At 43.6% G+C, this 19,376-nt stretch overlaps 2 protein-coding genes across 7 annotated transcripts in view; one reads left to right on the top strand and one right to left on the bottom strand.

Annotated features, from left to right (window-relative positions):
* The window catches only part of LOC135499040 (uncharacterized), a 30,979-nt gene extending 29,500 nt beyond the window's left edge, over positions 1-1,479 (bottom strand). Inside the window, exon 1 of the mRNA XM_064789673.1 lies at positions 1,448-1,479. The gene's annotated coding sequence lies outside the window, so the exon portion shown is untranslated. The remainder of the gene's footprint in view (positions 1-1,447) is intronic.
* Positions 849-15,300, top strand: LOC135499041 (transcription initiation factor IIE subunit beta-like). 6 transcript variants are annotated; one of them, XM_064789678.1, is made up of 7 exons: positions 849-869; positions 3,345-3,486; positions 4,817-4,896; positions 6,258-6,365; positions 9,239-9,424; positions 14,786-14,881; positions 15,184-15,300. In XM_064789678.1, exons 2-7 carry the CDS (start codon positions 3,345-3,347, stop codon positions 15,190-15,192), a joined length of 621 nt encoding a protein of 206 aa, XP_064645748.1. In that variant the 5' UTR covers positions 849-869; the 3' UTR covers positions 15,193-15,300. The 6 variants fall into 6 exon arrangements, with proteins under 6 accessions (XP_064645748.1, XP_064645745.1, XP_064645744.1 ...); XM_064789675.1 differs by lacking the exon at positions 849-869 and adding an exon at positions 1,489-1,562; XM_064789674.1 differs by lacking the exon at positions 849-869 and adding an exon at positions 1,554-1,654.
* The last annotated feature ends 4,076 nt before the right edge of the window (positions 15,301-19,376 follow it).

Raw genomic sequence — 19,376 nt, forward strand, 5'->3', positions numbered from 1 at the left:
ATATGTGTCAAGAAGAACCCTTTGCTATAGTATAATAAAGTTTCAAAACAATCCAATACCGATTGCCTGCGAAAAAATGATTTCCGTACACCATATCCATCAAAACGTCACTGACGCATTGATATGGCGCTGTCAAAATACAAGTTTTAACCTGACCAGTGAGACCACATTTTCTTAAATATATTATCAAAAAGCATATTTCTGTGATGGCCTGACGCTGTAGATTAAGAATCAACCACAGATTGAGAATTAATTCCACTTTGGTCCATCCCAGCCATGTGTTTACCACAACCTGACATTTTAATAAGCTCTATGTAACTGTGCACACTTCCGTTTGTGGATGAATACACGTCTCTGCCCTAGTATTATGAGTACAAATTTGTTTAAACTTGGTATTCATAATATCTGTATATCAGTCTTCACAATGGCAATGTCGAAATTTATATTTAGTACGTATTTCCGGAATTAGACATTTTTAAAACATTTTAACCTGTAAGCAGCGTAGTTTTTTATTTGTTAACCGCGTCATATCGTGTAATTGATTAGATTACACATCCTCATCTAACAGCCGCTTCCTCTTGCATGCTGTAGCCATGATTCAGCTCAAAAACCATGATTCAGCTCAAAAGCTCAAAAACCATGATTCAGCTCAAAAGCTCAAAAACCATGATTCAGCTCAAAAACTGGTGCCAGTAGTGTTCTGAAACCAAACTACACTGCGCTGACGTTCTAAGGGGATTCCCCATCGAATTTCTGAGTGTTGCTTGGGCTTAGGTGAATCAAAAACATAGGACGCCATATAACGTCTTACGCAATGCACCTTCTTTAGGCCAAGACGTCATATGGTGTCTTAATTACGCAGTTAACAGGTTAAATTTAATTACAAATTCAGAATTTTTAACAACCGGCGTAGCCTAGCTAGGCCTTAATTTCAGTCGATTAAAAAATAAAACAGGGATAGGCCCGGAGCAACTGCAGAATAGCCGGGACACTCTGTGCTAAATGATAGGAATGGTGTACATAATGTACAGAGGAACAGAGTGTAGGCCTACATCGTCATAATGTACTGTCAGAGCTACTGTCCCGGCTATCGCTATTCTGTAGTTAGGCCATAGGCCCCGATAGGCCTACATTCACTTATTGACTAATTGAGACATCTAGGCTTCGACATTTTTTCAAACTTAATCAATAACTCTGTGTGATTGGGAGTTTGACATGATGACTGGTGTGTGATTTAACTGTAAATGAATGCGAAATGACTTTTTTGTAACTTTTTTTGTTTTTCTTTGAATGCCATCTCAATTTTCCTTAGATACGCCCAAAACATTTAATTTCTGGCGAAATCTTTTGATGAAAAAACATATACTCTTTCTCTTCATTTGGTTATTCTCCAAAATTTCGTTCTCTAGAAGGTAAAATATTACAAAAGAAACCGAAAAATTTGTACCTGTCAAAGTTTGGCTTCCATCTTGTTTTTTAGTTCATAAAAAAATTCTGGGAGGCGCTCGCAGTGAAAGCCGACAGATGGTGCACAAGTGCATCCGGTTTTTTCTCGGAGTTGGGTTTGTTTATAAAATTTCCTCCGCACTTCCGCTAGTTTTGTCGTTATTATTGGTCAGATTCTACTGAAAATTGTTTAATTGTATTCATAAAGGTATACACTACTAATGACTTATGCCGAATATATGTTGACATATGCGTGTATTTTGGCTTGATGACGATTTGAAAACGCCAAAATTACCAGTCATCCGATCGGCGAAACAGCGTCCACCACTCATCTCATCATGCACTGCACCAGCGTCCACCTGGTTTAAAATTCAGGCATAAAGTCATCAAAATGAAATTTAGTGGCCATAAACGTAATAAGTACACCATGAAACACATTTCCTGAAAATTTTTATGACATTTGGGTGTAAGACTGAGATGTTGTCTTACTCGGACTCTTATCTCTAAAATCACAGGGGCAGCTGGGCTCTGTATTGTCTATAGGCCTATTGACACTATTGACTGTAGTCTGTTGTTGTCAATCCACCTATTTTCACGTGAGAGAGGTTCAACTATTTTGGCCTAAAACTTGATGATCAATATTAACTGTCAACAAAATCCAACTATTTTCACCTGAGGGGCAAACTATTTTGGCCTAAAACTTGATGATCAATATTAATCGTCAACAAAATCGAACTATTTTCACCCGAGAGATGTCAAACAATTTTGGCCTAAAACTTGATGATATAAGGCCTAATTGTCAACAAAATCCAACTATTTTCACGTGAGAGAGGTTCAACTATTTTGGCCTAAAACTTGATGATATTAACTGTCAACAAAATCGAACTATTTTCACCCGAGAGATGTCAAACAATTTTGGCCTAAAACTTGATGATATAAGGCCTAATTGTCAACAAAATCCAACTATTTTCACGTGAGAGAGGTGAAACTATTTTGGCCTAAAACTTGATGATATTAACTGTCAACAAAATCCAACTATTTTCACCTGAGGGTCAAACTTTTTTGGCCTGAAACTTGATGATCAATATTAATCGTCAACAAAATCGAACTATTTTCACCTGAGACTGAGAGGTCAAACTATTTTGGCCTTAAACTTGATGATATTAAGCTTTGCATTCTTAATCTTATATTGTTTCAGCACTTTTTAATTTGCATCAAATTACAATATTCGGCCATTATATTGACGTTTTGAAATCTTTTTCGACCCTGTTTACATTGTCTTAGGAAAAGTATAGGCTTGACTAGTTTGGGGTGAGTCTCCACTCGCTTTTCAGAGAAAAGTGAGTCCCAAAGGTGAATTGTTATGACAGGAGGTGAATCCGCTCCTGGTGATTTCCATGAGACAGGTGAATCTATGACTGGTTCCCAACCTCAGGGATTTGCTGGACTGGCGAGTTAACGTCGAGTGCCTGAGGAGGGGGGTCCGGGCATAAACTTGATAGCTGCATTAAAACAATGAAATGTCAAATGAAGCCGGCGGCTATTTCTTGCACCGGTACGTCAGTACTAGATAAACTGTAAAACACATGGTAAACTTACACTGCCTGTGATTCACAGACAGTGTAAGTTTGAAAAATAATAAATAATAAATTTCTGCCATTTTGAAAAGCACTTTTCACAGAAATTTATTTGCGCAAACCGTTTATTGAGTCTTTGGCATGGGAACTGGTATTGAAACATCTCAGTTGTAATCTGTTGTTTTTGATATGTCATCCGATCTGAAGCGTATTCAGATCTCGATAATAATTTTGGGCAAGTTGGGGTTCCTGGCCATAACTGTCATGACTGTCAACCCAATGTTCGTCTAATCTTTTGATTTCACCACGTTCTTTTTCTAGATGGATCCAGCATTGCTGAAGGAGAGAGAAGCTTTCAAAAAGAGGGCGCTAGCACAACCATCAGTCGAAAAGAGAAAGGCCCAGAAAAGAACTGAAAATGATCGCAGTACTAAGAAGGCACGGCCAGCGCCAAAACCTAAAGGTAAGCACCCTACCATTGAAAGCCTCATACTTACTTAGGGCTCTTCGTCCCTCGTGGCACATAAGGCCACAACACAACCTCCAGCCTTTTCAGTCTCTTGCTGCCCGTTGTGCCTCGTCCCATGTCAGCCCCATCAGTTTCAGCTCCTTTGACATAGTCCTCCTGGTAAGCACCTACCCTTGACAGCCTCATACTTACTTGAGGCTCTTCGTCCCTCGTGGCACATAAGGCCACAAGACAACCTCCAGCCTTTTCAGTCTCTTGCTGCCCGTTGTGCCTCGTCCCAGGTCAGCCCCATCAGTTTCAGCTCCACTGACATAGTCCTACTCCATTTGACTTTGGGCCAGCCTCGTTTGTTCTTTCCCTGGGGGGCTCAAATGCAGGGCAGTCTTTGGTATGCTGCTTGGATTCATCCAGAGGACATGTCTAAGCCATCAAAGTCTGCAGCATCCGATTACGTCGGCAACGTTAGAACTCTAGATCTGCGTCAGCTGACGGATCGGAGAGCTTCATTAGAGATTATCCTTGGCCAGAACACTTGGCAGATCCATCGCAGACACCTGTTTGAAAGCCTCATAGCCTAGTGGTTGATAAAAGTACTGCGGGTTACCACGAAATTCGGCCCAGATTCGGAACCCAGGATTTGTGTTCTCGATGAACCGTTGTAGATTTAAGGAACTAATATTCCTGACTCTTCACAGTCATTCGAATAAGACTTGACAAAACACCCGAGTGAGAATATTTCGTTATCATAATGGATAATGTAGCCTTTATCATTTGATATTTCATTTGATATGTTTTAGAATAGAAATTGATACCTCACTGTCGGTATTGATTGTCTCACAAAAACCGCTCGGATGGAGCTTAAATATTGGCTATGGTTTTGGTCTACATTTTAGCTCCACCCTCGCGGTTTCGGTGAGACAACCAATACCTCCAGTTCAGTATCAATTCCTTGAAGCCAAATCTCCTAGTATCTGGTATTTACGCCAGGGCAAGTAAAAGTCCCCACCAAGTGAGAAACATGAGTAGCTGGCGTGGACTTCCCTCCTTTGGCCAAAAGACCGAGGGCATAATGGTCAGTATGATGGCCGCGTCCAAGTGTTAACCAGTTCAACCAGAACATCAAGATTCAAACAGACTCGAAGGCTGTGAAAGAATTTTGAAGGCCAAGTTTGCATGAAAGTTTAAGCCTAATGATTTTCATAGCTTTGCTCGTTGGCCGAAAACAGAAAAGTTTTTGAGTGGCTGTTTTAGTTTTGGTCTAATTGCAGCTAAAAATGTTTATGAGTTGAGCCTTTCAGTGAGTTTACTGTTTTATTCATTTCAGCCGATTTTAACTACAAGGCAATGCAAGGAAGTTCACAGTTTAAGTTTGGAATATTGGCAAAAATAGTTAAATATATGAAGGTAAGATAAGAATACTAATCACTTGGTTTCGTTGACTGTTTTTTCCACCAGGACAAAAGTACCGAAAAGTGTTTTGCCGCTGAAGTAAAATGATCAAATGTATGTGCAAATTTGAATAAAGGAGCCTTATAGCTGAGTGGTGAACTCCGACTACCACTCAAAAGGCCCCGGTTCGATCCCGGGTAGAACCCAGGAGTGTATTTCTGGATGAACCGGTGTGGCTTTCAAGGAACGAAAATTACCGGCTCTCCACAGTCCTTTGAATGAGATGTAAAACCGAGGTTCCTTTAATCTGGTGTCTATGCCAGGGCAGGTTACAGACTCCACCAAGTGAGAAACATGAGTAGCTTGCGTGGACTCTACAGGGCTGCCTAACCTTACACATTTGGGGGAAATCTCACACACAGGCCTGTTTACACTTAGTTAGGGCCATTTTACACTTTGACTCCAGAAAATGTATTTAAAATTGTGCCGAAATCATCAGAAGACCCAACAATGACATTTCCCTTGCTGATTTACACTTTTTCACCGAGGGTTTTAGTTTTACACATTGCTGGACGAAGGCAGTTGTGACACTCCCTCCAGCCGAAGTCTGGAGTCACTAGGCCTTGCCGAAGTCGTAGTCACTAGACCAATAAACCCAACTGGCGCCTAACCATACTGGCACGCATAAACGCTTATCCTGCCTTGGAGGAGGAATACTCCGTGGAGAAAATCACCTCCAAGTGCAGAGCAAACGCCCAGGAAGGGGAAGGATAGAAGAAGGGAAATTGGATTCCATCGAAATTGGATATCGTGATGCGATTTTGGGCTGCACTCACCCTGTTTCTGCCCCTCTCATGTTCGAATTTGCTCACAATGAAAAAGAAATCCCCATCTGATAGGCTCATATAGGCCAATAGAACTTCAGGTGACTTCTTCAATCATAAAATTAACTCGATTTTTGAAGAATATCTCATTTTCCTCTCCATCGGAAAAATAGAAGTTGTCCTTTAAAGAAATCAATCAGCAGCAGCTAGGTAGGCAAGAAAAAGCTACACAAAGTCCTCAATAGGGGTCCCTCCAATCTCATCGTACGTCAAACGATTCACGCTTGTGCGAGGAATGTTATAGTGCTGTGTCAAACATTACCAGAATTATCGGAATACCAGACGACTTGGAATCCTGACTTGGCACTCAATGCCGGGAATTCAGGATTTTGAATCAGCAGAGTTTGCCCTGATGACGCCAGCGTCGACACTGATGAAACATGGGCCTACCCGATGTGAGTTGTTTTTCTCAGTGATTCATTCCTAACTTATTGAAACGTTCCTAGAGATTGCATTGTCAAACTCGTGTATCGTCCGCTTTTAATATTTCAGCAACGGCATCAACAGGGAGACACTTATCCATTATCAATTGATGACATTCTTGACGAAACAAATCAACTTGATGTCGGAGCACGGCATAAACAATGGCTATTGACCGAGGTAGGTTTCCTCCCACTGTTCACCCTCCTCCAAACTCACTTTATCCCTGGTACCATCAGGACAAGACCAATATACTGATATTTGATGAAATATGGCTATCGACCGAGGTAGGTTGTTTCCTCCCACTGTTCACCCTCCTCCAAACTCACTTTATCCCTGGTACCATCAGGGCAAGACCAATATACTGATATTTGATGAAATATGGCTATCGACCGAGGTAGGTTTCCTCCCACTGTTCACCCTCCAAACTCACTTTATCCCTGGTACCATCAGGGCAAGACCAATATACTGATATTTGATGAAATATGGCTATTGACCGAGGTAGGTTGTTTCCTCCCACTGTTCACCCTCCTCCAAACTCACTTTATCCCTGGTACCATCAGGGCAAGACCAATATACTGATATTTGATGAAATATGGCTATTGACCGAGGTAGGTTGTTTCCTCCCACTGTTCACCCTCCTCCAAACTCACTTTATCCCTGGTACCATCAGGGCAAGACCAATATACTGATATTTGATGAAATATGGCTATCGACTGAAGTAGGTTTCCTCCCACTATTCACCCTCCTCCAAACTCACTTTATCCCTGGTACCATCAGGGCAAGACCAATATACTGATATTTGATGAAATATGGCTATTGACCGAGGTAGGTTGTTTCCTCCCACTGTTCACCCTCCTCTAAACTCACTTTATCCCTGGTACCATCGGGGCAAGACCAATATACTGATATTTGATGAAATATGGCTATCGACCGAGGTAGGTTTCCTCCCACTGTTCACCCTCCAAACTCACTTTATCCCCGGTACCATCAGGGCAAGACCAATTTACTGATATTTGATGAAATATGGCTATCGACCGAGGTAGGTTTCCTCCCACTGTTCACCCTCCAAACTCACTTTATCCCTGGTACCATCAGGACAAGACCATTATACTGATATTTGATGAAATATGGCTATTGACCGAGGTAGGTTGTTTCCTCCCACTGTTCACCCTCCTCCAAACTCACTTTATCCCTGGTACCATCAGGACAAGACCAATATACTGATATTTGATGAAATATGGCTATTGACTGAGGTAGGTTATTTCCTCACTATTCACCCTCCTCCAAACTCACTTTATCCCTGGTACCATCAGGGCAAGACCAATATACTGATATTTGATGAAATTCTTGTTGAGACCAACCAATGTTATGTCACCCTCACCCTGCACACCACCCCTCCCTTGGGTCATCTTCTGCATCTCATGAGGATAAGGGCCATCCATTGAGTATGTACGGACTGAGCGAGGAGACAGTTTAGGATCTTTGGGGAAAATGCGTACAGCTGTAAATTTTGTCCAAATTGTGTGTACAAGGGGAGGGGTCTCAAAATCCGAAGTTTGATGCGTACATACAGTGGAACCTCCCTTAGCGGACACCTCTCTATTAAGGACACTAGTTTTGGTCCCAATTTGGTAGTTTCTATTCAATTTTACCTCTCTGATCAGGACACCTCTCTATTAAGGCCAGCACTTGCCAGTCCCGAAGGTGTCCTTAATAGAGAGGTTCTACTGTACTTAATGGATGGCCCCATACTGGTATCAAGAGCCTTTCGAATCCAGCACCCAAAATATGATTCTGGGCCAGATGACCATCCATGAGCATGAATGTAGTATAGGACTGAAAAGCCTGTAAGACCTGGGTACAAGGTATTTTTAAAGTGGTCTGCATCCGCAAACTGTGCGTGATATAACGCTGAAAATGCGGGATATTGATGATAGATACATGATCTGATAGATGTTAAAGCGAAATGTTTATATCAATACTGGTTTGGCAGTAATTCTTCAAAACACCACGAAAACGATATTTCCACTCAATCAACTAGACTTTGATGTTTTCACCCCAAATCTTGGTTCAGTACTCAGACTGACATTGTCTTCCATGTCATCAAGAAAATTTTCAAAAAATGTTGATATTTTGAGAACATGTCCAAGTTGTCATTTTGCGATATTTGGAAGAATAAATGGTTAATTAGCGTTGATATCCATATCTCACTTAGCATCAATCAGATTATGTATCTATCATCATTACGTTCCAAAATTTTCAGCAACATAATGGAAGAGTTTTGGCTCCACTTACCACTGTGCATGCGCATGGTGAATCTCTTTTCACCAGGAAAAAACTGAAGCTATTACAGTGGAACCTCCCTTAGCGGACACCTCTCTATTAAAGATAACCTCTCTATTAAGGATAACCTCTCTATTAAGGACAACCTCTCTATTAGTATTAAGGACACTAGTTTTGGTCCCAAATTGGTTGTTTCCATTCAATTTGACCTCTCTAATCAGGACACCTCTCTATTAAGGACATCACTTGTCAGTCCCGTTGGTGTCCTTAATAGAGAGGTTCTACTGTACATCGGTGTCGTGAAAAGGTCAGATAGGGACCTGGAATGTAAAGTGCCACCTCGTTTGCTGATCAAAATATGAACCTCTCGAATGTCTCGTAACCCTTGTAGGCCTTCGTCAACAATCAGGACACCTCTCTATTTAGGACATCACTTGTCAGTCCCGTTGGTGTCCTTAATAGAGAGGTTCTACTGTACTTCGTAGTCTTGAAAAAGTCAGACAGGGACCTGGAATAGAAAGTGCCACCTTGTTTGCTGATCAAAATCTGAACCTCTCTAATGTCTCGTAACCCTTGTAGGCCCTCGTCAACAATCAGGACACCTCTCTATTAAGGACATCACTTGTCAGTCCCGTTAGTGTCCTTAATAGAGAGGTTCTACTGTACTTCGAAGTCTTGAAAAAGTCAGACAGGGACCTGGAATATAAAGTGCCACCTTGTTTGCTGATCAAAATCTGAACCTCTCTAATGTCTCATAACCCTTGTAGGCCCTCGTCAACAATCCCAAGATCAACGTCGTGGATGACAATAAGTTTGTCTTCCGCCCGAAGTATAACATCCGAGACCGGAGGGGGTTAATGCGATTGCTGGAGCGGAATGACCTGAAAGGATTGGGTGGTGTTTTGATGGACGACGTCGAAGAGGCTGTGCCGAAATGTGGGCGAGTTATTCAGGTAGGCGCCGAGCTGACACGAGTGTCCTCTTTAACGCTATAACACCTAGAGCCAGCGCAAGGGCTTATTCCCCTTGGCCCCGACGTTATTTTACCTGGAAATCATGTTTTTTTCTCCAGTGAGATCGACGGCGGTTATCACCGTTCGCCTCCAGGTGTTATAGGGTTAAGAAACTCTCTAACAAGTTCATGCTGCAATAGACTCCAACCTAGCATCTTCCGTTGATGTTCGTTGCAATATCACAAATTTAGTATTTTTTGCAAACTTCTCTACAGGCTTATGCTGCACCCTAATGCCACCAACCTAAATTCGAATGCTCTATACAATCACTGAGTTCAAGCATACTGTGCTATACACCCAAGCGAAGAGTCCATTGATCATGTTCTCTGTTATGCAGAGTACTTCATAACACTTTTTGTATCAGCTATACACCAACAAGTTAAAATGTACGTTTGTTCATCCTGAATATGAAAGAGGCAATAATTGGTGGAGCCCCATAGCCTAGTGGTCAATACTGCTTCCTACCCTGCAATAAGGCTCGGGTTTGATCCCCTTCTCAAGGAACTGTGTGGTCAACACTGCTTCCTACCCTGCAATAAGGCCCGGGTTTGATCCCCTTCTCAAGGAACTGTGTTGTCAACACTGTTTCCTACTCTGCAATAAGACCCGGGTTTGATCCCCTTCTCAAGGAACTGTGTGGTCAACACTGCTTCCTACCCTGCAATAAGGCCCGGGTTTGATCCCCTTCTCATGGAACTGTGTTGTCAACACTGCTTCCTACCCTGCAATAAGGCCCAGGTTTGATCCCCTTCTCAAGGAACTGTGTGGTCAACACTGCTTCCTACCCTGCAATAAGGGCCGGGTTTGATCCCCTTCTCAAGGAACTGTGTGGTCAACACTGCTTCCTACCCTGCAATAAGGTCTGGGTTTGATCCCCTTCTCAAGGAACTGTGTTGTCAACACTGCTTCCTACCCTGCACTAGATCCGGGTTTGATCCCCTTCTCAAGGAACTGTGTGGTCAACACTGCTTCCTACCCTGCAATAAGGCCTGGGTTTGATCCCCTTCTCAAGGAACTGTGTTGTCAACACTGCTTCCTACCCTGCAATAAGGCCTGGGTTTGATCCCCTTCTCAAGGAACTGTGTTGTCAACACTGCTTCCTACTCTGCAATAAGGCCCGGGTTTGATCCCCTTCTCAAGGAACTGTGTGGTCAACACTGCTTCCTACCCTGCAATAAGGCCTGGGTTTGATCCCCTTCTCAAGGAACTGTGTGGTCAACACTGCTTCCTTCCCTGCAATAAGGGCCGGGTTTGATCCCCTTCTCATGGAACTGTGTGGTCAACACTGCTTCCTTCCCTGCAATAAGGGCCGGGTTTGATCCCCTTCTCATGGAACTGTGTGGTCAACACTGCTTCCTTCCCTGCAATAAGGGCCGGGTTTGATCCCCTTCTCATGGAACTGTGTGGTCAACACTGCTTCCTACCCTGCAATAAGGCCCGGGTTTGATCTCCTTCTCAAGGAACTGTGTGGTCAACACTGCTTCCTACACTGCAATAAGGGCCGGGTTTGATCCCCTTCTCAAGGAACTGTGTGGTCAACACTGCTTCCTACCCTGCAATAAGGCCCGGGTTTGATCTCCTTCTCAAGGAACTGTGTGGTCAACACTGCTTCCTACCCTGCAATAAGGCTTGGGTTTGATCCCCTTCTCAAGGAACTGTGTTGTCAACACTGCTTCCTACCCTGCAATAAGGCCCGGGTTTGATCCCCTTCTCAAGGAACTGTGTGGTCAACACTGCTTCCTACCCTGCATTAAGACCCGGGTTTGATCCCCTTCTCAAGGAACTGTGTTGTCAACACTGCTTCCTACCCTGCAATAAGGCCCGGGTTTGATCCCCTTCTCAAGGAACGGTGTGGTCAACACTGCTTCCTACCCTGCATTAAGACCCGGGTTTGATCCCCTTCTCAAGGAACCGTGTGGTCAACACTGCTTCCTACCCTGCATTAAGACCCGGGTTTGATCCCCTTCTCAAGGAACTGTGTTGTCAACACTGCTTCCTACCCTGCAATAAGGCCCGGGTTTGATCTCCTTCTCAAGGAACTGTGTGGTCAACACTGCTTCCTACCCTGCAATAAGGCCCGGGTTTGATCCCCTTCTCAAGGAACTGTGTGGTCAACACTGCTTCCTACCCTGCAATAAGGCCTGGGTTTGATCTCCTTCTCAAGGAACTGTGTGGTCAACACTGCTTCCTACCCTGCAATAAGGCCCGGGTTTGATCCCCTTCTCAAGGAACTGTGTGGTCAACACTGCTTCCTGCCCTGCAATAAGGCCCGGGTTTGATCCCCTTCTCATGGAACTGTGTTGTCAACACTGCTTCCTACCCTGCAATAAGGCCTGGGTTTGATCCCCTTCTCAAGGAACTGTGTGGTCAACACTGCTTCCTACCCTGCAATAAGGCCCGGGTTTGATCCCCTTCTCAAGGAACTGTGTTGTCAACACTGCTTCCTACCCTGCAATAAGGCCCGGGTTTGATCCCCTTCTCAAGGAACGGTGTGGTCAACACTGTTTTCTACTCTGCAATAAGGCCCGGGTTTGATCCCCTTCTCAAGGAACTGTGTTGTCAACACTGTTTCCTACTCTGCAATAAGGCCCGGGTTTGATCCCCTTCTCAAGGAACTGTGTGGTCAACACTGCTTCTTACCCTTCAATAAGGCCCGGGTTTGATCCCCTACTCAAGGAACTGTGTTGTCAACACTGCTTCTTACCCTGCAATAAGGCCCGGGTTTGATCCCCTTCTCAAGGAACTGTGTGGTCAACACTGCTTCCTACCCTGCAATAAGGCCCGGGTTTGATCCCATTCTCAAGGAACTGTGTTGTCAACACTGTTTCCTACTCTGCAATAAGGCCCGGGTTTGATCCCCTTCTCAAGGAACTGTGTGGTCAACACTGCTTCCTACCCCGCAATAAGGCCCGGGTTTGTTCCCCTTCTCAAGGAACTGTGTGGTCAACACTGCTTCCTACCCTGCAATAAGGCCTGGGTTTGATCCCCTTCTCATGGAACTGTGTGGTCAACACTGCTTCCTACCCTGCAATAAGGCCCGGGTTTGATCCCCTTCTCAAGGAACTGTGTGGTCAACACTGCTTCCTACCCTGCAATAAGGCCCAGGTTTGATCCCCTTCTCAAGGAACTGTGTGGTCAACACTGCTTCCTACCCTGCAAAAAGGCCCGGGTTTGATCCCCTTCTCAAGGAACTGTGTGGTCAACACTGCTTCCTACCCTGCAATAAGGCCCAGGTTTGATCCCCTTCTCAAGGAACTGTGTGGTCAACACTGCTTCCTACCCCGCGATAAGGCCCGAGTTTGATCCCCTTCTCAAGGAACTGTGTGGTCAACACTGCTTCCTACCCTGCAATAAGGCCCGGGTTTGATCCCCTTCTCAAGGAACTGTGTGGTCAACACTGCTTCCTACCCCGCAATAAGGCCCGGGTTTGATCCCCTTCTCAAGGAACTGTGACCGATGGGACTGGTCATGTGTGGCCGTGGTGGGGTAAAGGAAGGAAGAACTGCAAATATAGTGGTTTGAAATGTATGATAACAGCTCTTGGCATAAGGTATAAATGGACTGGCATTGAGCGATAGGGGTCAAGCCCTGAGAAGGCCTTGAATTACATAAGTTGGAATAAAGGAGAGAATGAGAAGAACTAGATTGTGCTGCCATCTAACTTCATGCAGCACAACTACAATGCAAATAATTTAAAGGGATACTATAACTTATAGTATCCCTTTAAATTATCTTATAGTATAAGATTCTCCAACAGAACATTCCTGGCTCAGCACAAAACCTACAATGTATGAAATACGTGAGGGTCTGTCGGATGAGACTGATAGCCGTGGTCCCTTGTACCTGAGTGCCTATGCCAGGACAAGTAAAAGATCCCACATAGGTTGACAGTAGCCTTCAGTGGACTCCAACTCTCCTGCAGAGATCCAATAGGGTAATGACACTGGTATTGTTATGATATTGGACTGTGGCTTCATAGGGTATTGGTACGATGCTCTTGACATCAATGACAAGGCTTGCTCAAAATACAATAGGTTTTTGATCACTTTTAACCAAATTATGATATTTTTCCAGGAAGAGTTAACAGGAGGTAAAGACAGTCAATGAGTTTCACACTGCAATCTCTTGGACAGTTGTCTAAGCTTCTTTGAACGTGCTGGTTGGCTGGTTGGAAGAATGCGTTTTAAAACTTATATGCAGTGGTACCTCCCTTAGCGGACACCTTTCTATAAGGGACAACCTCTCTATTAAGGACACCTCTCTATTAAGGATACTAACTTTGGTCCCAAATTGATTGTTTCCATTCAATTTGACCTCTCTAATCTGAACACCTCTCTATTAAGGACACTAGCTTTTGTCCCAAATTGGTTGTTTCCATTCAATTTGACCTCTCTAATCAGGACACCTCTCTACTTAGTACTTGTCAGTCCTGAGGGTGTCCTTAATAGAGAGGTTCTACTTTGGATTGTCTAAACTTCACTTGATCTTGCGCATTGATAAAGTAGTCCGAATTCTTAACTCCTTAAAAAGTTCAGCAAGTTCCATCAGGCTGATCTTGTCAAATTTCCGAGAGCTGGCTTGCAAAAATAGGAGGACGACGCATGTTTGAAGTAATGACATGACAATGTGTTGAAATCTAACGTCGTACACGACATAAGGTCATTAAGGTCACATCATTAGGTCATGAAGGTCATGTAAAGGGATGACTTGGACAAACATTTAGAAGGACCAGAGGAGGTGGTACTTTCATACTTACGATCACAATTACTCCTGAATTGAAAGCCTGTTCAATCTTACTTTCTACCACAATTTCTCATGAATTGAAAGCCTGTTCAATCTTACTTTCTACCACAATTTCTCATGAATTGAAAGCCTGTTCAATCTTACTTTCTTCCGCAATTACTCATGAATTGAAAGCCTGTTCAATCTTACTTTCTACCACAATTGCTCATGAATTGAAAGCCTGTTCAATCTTACTTTCTACAGCAATTTGTCATGAATTGAAAGCCTGTTCAGTCTTACTTTCTTCCACAATTACTCATGAATTGAAAGCCTGTTCAATCTTACTTTCTTCCACAATTAATCATGAATTGAAAGCATGTTCAATCTTACTTTCTTCCACAATTACTCATGAATTGAAAGCCTGTTCAATCTTACTTTCTACCACAATTGCTCATGAATTGAAAGCCTGTTCAATCTTACTTTCTTCCACAATTACTCATGAATTGAAAGACTGTTCAGTCTTACTTTCTGTCACAATTTCTCATGAATTGAAAGACTGTTCAATCTTACTTTCTACAGCAATTGGGCAGCCAAATCACCAAAATCATGCGACCCGCCGATAAAAAAGAAATCCTCTTCTACAACGATAAGAGCTTTGAATTCACAGTTGACGAGGTAAGGACACTCTAATTGCTCAGTGGTTCTCATTTGCATAGGAAAGCTTTTGGTTTTCAAAGTACTATGAGTCTGATATCAAGTACAGTTTGTTTGCTTGTTTTTTCCAACTACAGTAGAGGTTGTCATCTAGTTTAGAATGTTTTTACCCCGCACTGTCCTGAAACCTTTCAGGACTTTGATGAGCTTCCATTTTTTGAGAAGTTTTACTTGTGGCACTATAAAATACAATGAAGACAACAGTGTAGGCCTTTCACAACAAGACTACAATGCCCTTTCAAAATGTTCTGCTTTTTATTCAGAATTTATAAAATTATGGCGAGGCGTGTCCGTAGATGGGGTAGATGAAAATAAGATAGATGAGTACCTGGACCAGCGGGGAATCACTACCATGCAGGACGTCGGAGCAAAAACAGCAGTAAGTTCCAATGGGTGGTGCATAACTGATGGAACAGCCCTGATGTATTGTTATGTAATGGTATGTGTATGCCGCAAGGCTGTTCCAAGGTATGAACTGCATCCTGTGGCAAAGGTTGCAGTAGCTTCAATGAGTGGTGTATAATTGATGGAACAGCCCTGATGTATTGTTATGTAATGGTACGTGTATGCCGCAAGGCTGTTCCAAGGTATGAACTGCATCCTGTGGCAAAGGTTGCGGTAGCTTCAATGGGTGGTGTATAACAAATGGAACAGCCCTGATGTATTGTTATGTAATGCTGTGTATGCCGCAAGGCTGTTCCGAGAAATTTGTGTCCCCCACAGTCATTGATAAAAATGTACACTCACACTTACTGCTCACTCTCGCAACTTGACAGTTCTATTTTGTAGTTGACGTCACTGATTTCTATGCGCTGTGCGAGGTAGTAAGCCTTTCCACAGCCGGCCAGTAGGAGGGGCTGCCTCCTATAGACCAACCGCCAAAGCTGGTGTTATGATCAGAGTGTCCGTCACTGCTCACTGTTCTATTTTGTAGTTGATGTCACTAGTTTCTATGCGCTGTGAGAGGTAGTTAGCCTTTCCACAGCCGGCCAGTAGGAGGGGCTGCCTCCTATAGATCCACCGCCAAAGCTAGTGTTATGGTCAAAGTGTCCGTCACTGCTCACTGTTCTATTTTGTAGTTGATGTCACTGGTTTCTATGCGCTGTGGGAGGTAGTAAGCCTTTCCACAGCCGGCCAGTGGGAGGGGCTATAGATCCACCGCCAAAGCTGGTGTTATGATCAGAGTGTCCGTCACTGCTCACTGTTCTATTTTGTAGTTGATGTCACTAGTTTCTATGCGCTGTGGGAGGTAGTTAACCTTTCCAGAGCCAGCCAGTGGGAGGGGCTTTCTCCTATAGATACACCGGCAAAGCTGGTGTTATGGTCAGAGTGTCCTTCTCTCGTGCTCGCTACCATCACCTGGTTGGAGTGCACAGTCTAACCAGGTGGTGTCCGTCCGCAAAAATCATTATAAGAGATCAGCTTCAGTACGATACTACCAGTGGTGGCACATGGTGGCAGACAGAGGTATTATCCTCCTGGCCAGGTGATTACCAGGTCCAAGTCGTCTCTTTAACCCACCCCTTCCATTACTGATAATGTCTTCCTCTGTTTCAGGCTCCAGTACAGAAACGAAAACGAAAAGGTGGCAATCGAAAAAAGACATTCAAATCACATAACGACCATTTAGGAAACTTGTTAGAAGACTATTCAAACGTGGACAAGTGAGACAGTTATCAATTTTGTGAGGACTTGTGTGATTGGCTGAAGTAATTCAGAAATGAGTTAGGTCGGGTCTGATTGGTTGGAATTCTGCTGAAGAGTTTTATGGAGAAAAGTGTCTGCCGTGACTATATGCGTTGCCAAAAAGGTGGAAATCGTTATGACTGTCCGGTTGCATGCATCACTTGATTGACATCGATGTTCAAAGTTAAATGGAGAACACGGGCGCTGACAAACTATGTCCTTAAACATGTTAAAGGGACAACTTGGGTATGAGATATGTTGGTTTTTTCATTACAAAAATGGCTTCCTGCAGGAGCGTGATATCTCCAAACGGGATAATTGAAAAGTCATTGAACTCCAATAACAAATGCACAAGAACGGGGTGTAAATTTAGGCCTGTTTGAAATTCGCAAGCCATGCCCAGAACTGCCTTCCAACACTGGTGAAAATCAGAGAACGGCATCAGTGTAATACTACCAGTGGTGACGCATGGTGTCAAGCTGGCACATTATCCTCCTGGCCAGGTAATTCCCAGGTTGTCCCTTTAATAAGATTGAGCTCGGGGCACGGCCGCTCTTGATTGGTTCCTAATTTTCATTTGCTCTGAAACGGTATTTGGCACTAAATTTCTAGGAAGCCACGCCCCCCACAAACCTCAACCAATGAAATCGCATATAAACAACAACAAACCTGAACACATTGGGGTATCGCGGCTGACTTTTGTTAAGACGTAGCGTAAACTACATTCTCTGTTCGCAATAGTATTTAACCTGGTTGACCAAATTTGTAAAGTCATTCATTGAAAAAGTACCAATTGTACGAAATGTCTGAATAGACTGGAATCGTTGCATTTATTTATTTAAACCCACACTGAAACGGTATTTGGGCAATTTGTTTTGTAGGAGGAAACCAGTGCACCCGGAGGGAACGAAAACAAAACGTGTTGAATTAGACTGAGTGTTGCGCAAACCTGCCTCAGTAAAAGTTTGAAAGATACTTAGTTAAAAAGATGTGGATGGGGATGTTTTTAGAAATGAATCAAATAAAACGTTTTGTTGTTCGAAGTCTGTTTTCTGTTGGTTGGTTTTCTGTCTGGTTTCTATTTTGTTGAAAGTGTTGTTGGCGTTCATCATTGCTTTATTGGTAACCCTTTCACTGCCGGCTGCCTAGTATTCTCCTCCAGGGAGTATTTTCCTCAAAGGCAGGGTGAGCATCTTTCTTCGAGAAAATTCTACTTTGTCAGGTGTTTGCATTTGGAGGTGTGGTCCTCCAGGGACAGCTCGGAATACAACTCTCCTTTAGCAGGGGACTTTAAGGCCTTCTTCTCCAGGGAGTATTCTCCTCCAACCCAGGATAAGTATTTTTACATGCCACTACGGTTTGGTTTATTGAAATGAATGTTTCTCACTTGGTGGAGTCTTATGCTTGCTCTGGCAAAGGTAAAAGGTAGACTGAGCCTTGGTTCCATTTGAAACGACGAGGGTTGAGTGTCTCGCTCAAGGACACAAAGACATAACTGCGGTGATCCGTTTGAGAGTCAAACCCATGGTAGTCCTTATATCAATGTGTTTGGTCGCCTGACGCTTGTAACGAGAAGAGTTTTTGGGTGCATTTCTATAGTAACTCACACAACGTAGTGAGTGTAATGGTTACGTGTGTATAAAGTGTAAACAAAATTCATATATCCATCATGTCCATCGAATCTGAAAAAATTTGTGCAGACCCATGACAATTCTGGTTCCGGTACAGTTTGTCGCATTCCATACGGGCCGCGCTTGCCGATCCTGCTTTCACGACGCACCGCAACCACAGTTACCATGATTCCCATTGTTTCCTTCCTCGTGACGCAATTATTTCATGACGTCATGAGCCATTGACCATTCACGCAAGTAGATTTATTCACACCGGCGCCACTGAAGTGCGGGTGTGGGACATCATGTATTTCAAAATCGTCTGCTAGGACATACAGGACAACGTCGGCGGAGACAGTTGTGACATTTCATTGCAGACAAAGAAAACGTCATCTTCTTCTCGATTTACGTAACTTCAAAAAAGTCAGTTTTATCACTTCTAAATCCAGATCCAGTCACGTGATTTCTAGTAACTGCCAAACTCGACCCAGTGCCAGAACTGTGAAGTAATGATGTAGGTCACGTGGTCAGAGTGCAGGAGTTCCCTTACCGCCTGGCTATCCGATTTAGCATCTACCGTTCCGGATCGACATCAGCGCCTCCAGTGTCAAGATAATAAATTTGCCATTCTTGATTTTGGCGCCAAACGAATAAAAAAAACGCGTTAAAACAATTAAGAATATATCAGCTACAAAAATTCGTTATTAACTAACTGCTGAAGAAACATACACAAATATCTAGGCTAGCAGGTGGAAAATTCAATTATTATTTCACCACAAAGAGCTGCTTCTGTCCGCAGATATGAGACAGCTACCGGGGCGGGGACTATTTCTTATGGGGCCTTATTGTTCAGCGTCTCCAAGGAATTTCCCCCCAATGTACTGACTAAAACCTGTCACTTTCAGAGAACGGGGTTGGGGCTTTGGGGGTCTCATCCCCCAATGTACTGGCTAAATATGTCAGAAGGACGGGGTTTGGGGGGCTCCCCCATGTCAAACAGTTGTGGGAGTTGACTAGAGCTTGCTCTTTACATATTATAGGCCTAGTACATGCCCACCAATGCAGATTGAAGTCGGACCTCTCGGCTCTGGCTGTTGGGGCGCAGGACCCCGCCGCGAAGACCGATCAGCCGGTTGCGGCTGACGGGGAAAAGGTCACAT

This window comes from Lineus longissimus, chromosome 14 (assembly GCF_910592395.1).
Source record: "Lineus longissimus chromosome 14, tnLinLong1.2, whole genome shotgun sequence".
NCBI lineage: Eukaryota > Metazoa > Nemertea > Pilidiophora > Heteronemertea > Lineidae > Lineus > Lineus longissimus.

Excerpts from the sequence above, each read along its gene's own strand:
- LOC135499041 (XM_064789678.1), top strand. The coding sequence starts at position 3,345 with ATGGATCCAGCATTGCTGAAGGAGAGAGAAGCTTTCAAAAAGAGGGCG. Across the intron at positions 3,487-4,816 it reads GCCAGCGCCAAAACCTAAAG|CCGATTTTAACTACAAGGCA; the intron begins GTAAGCACCCTA and ends TATTCATTTCAG. Across the intron at positions 6,366-9,238 it reads AACAATGGCTATTGACCGAG|GCCCTCGTCAACAATCCCAA; the intron begins GTAGGTTTCCTC and ends TAACCCTTGTAG.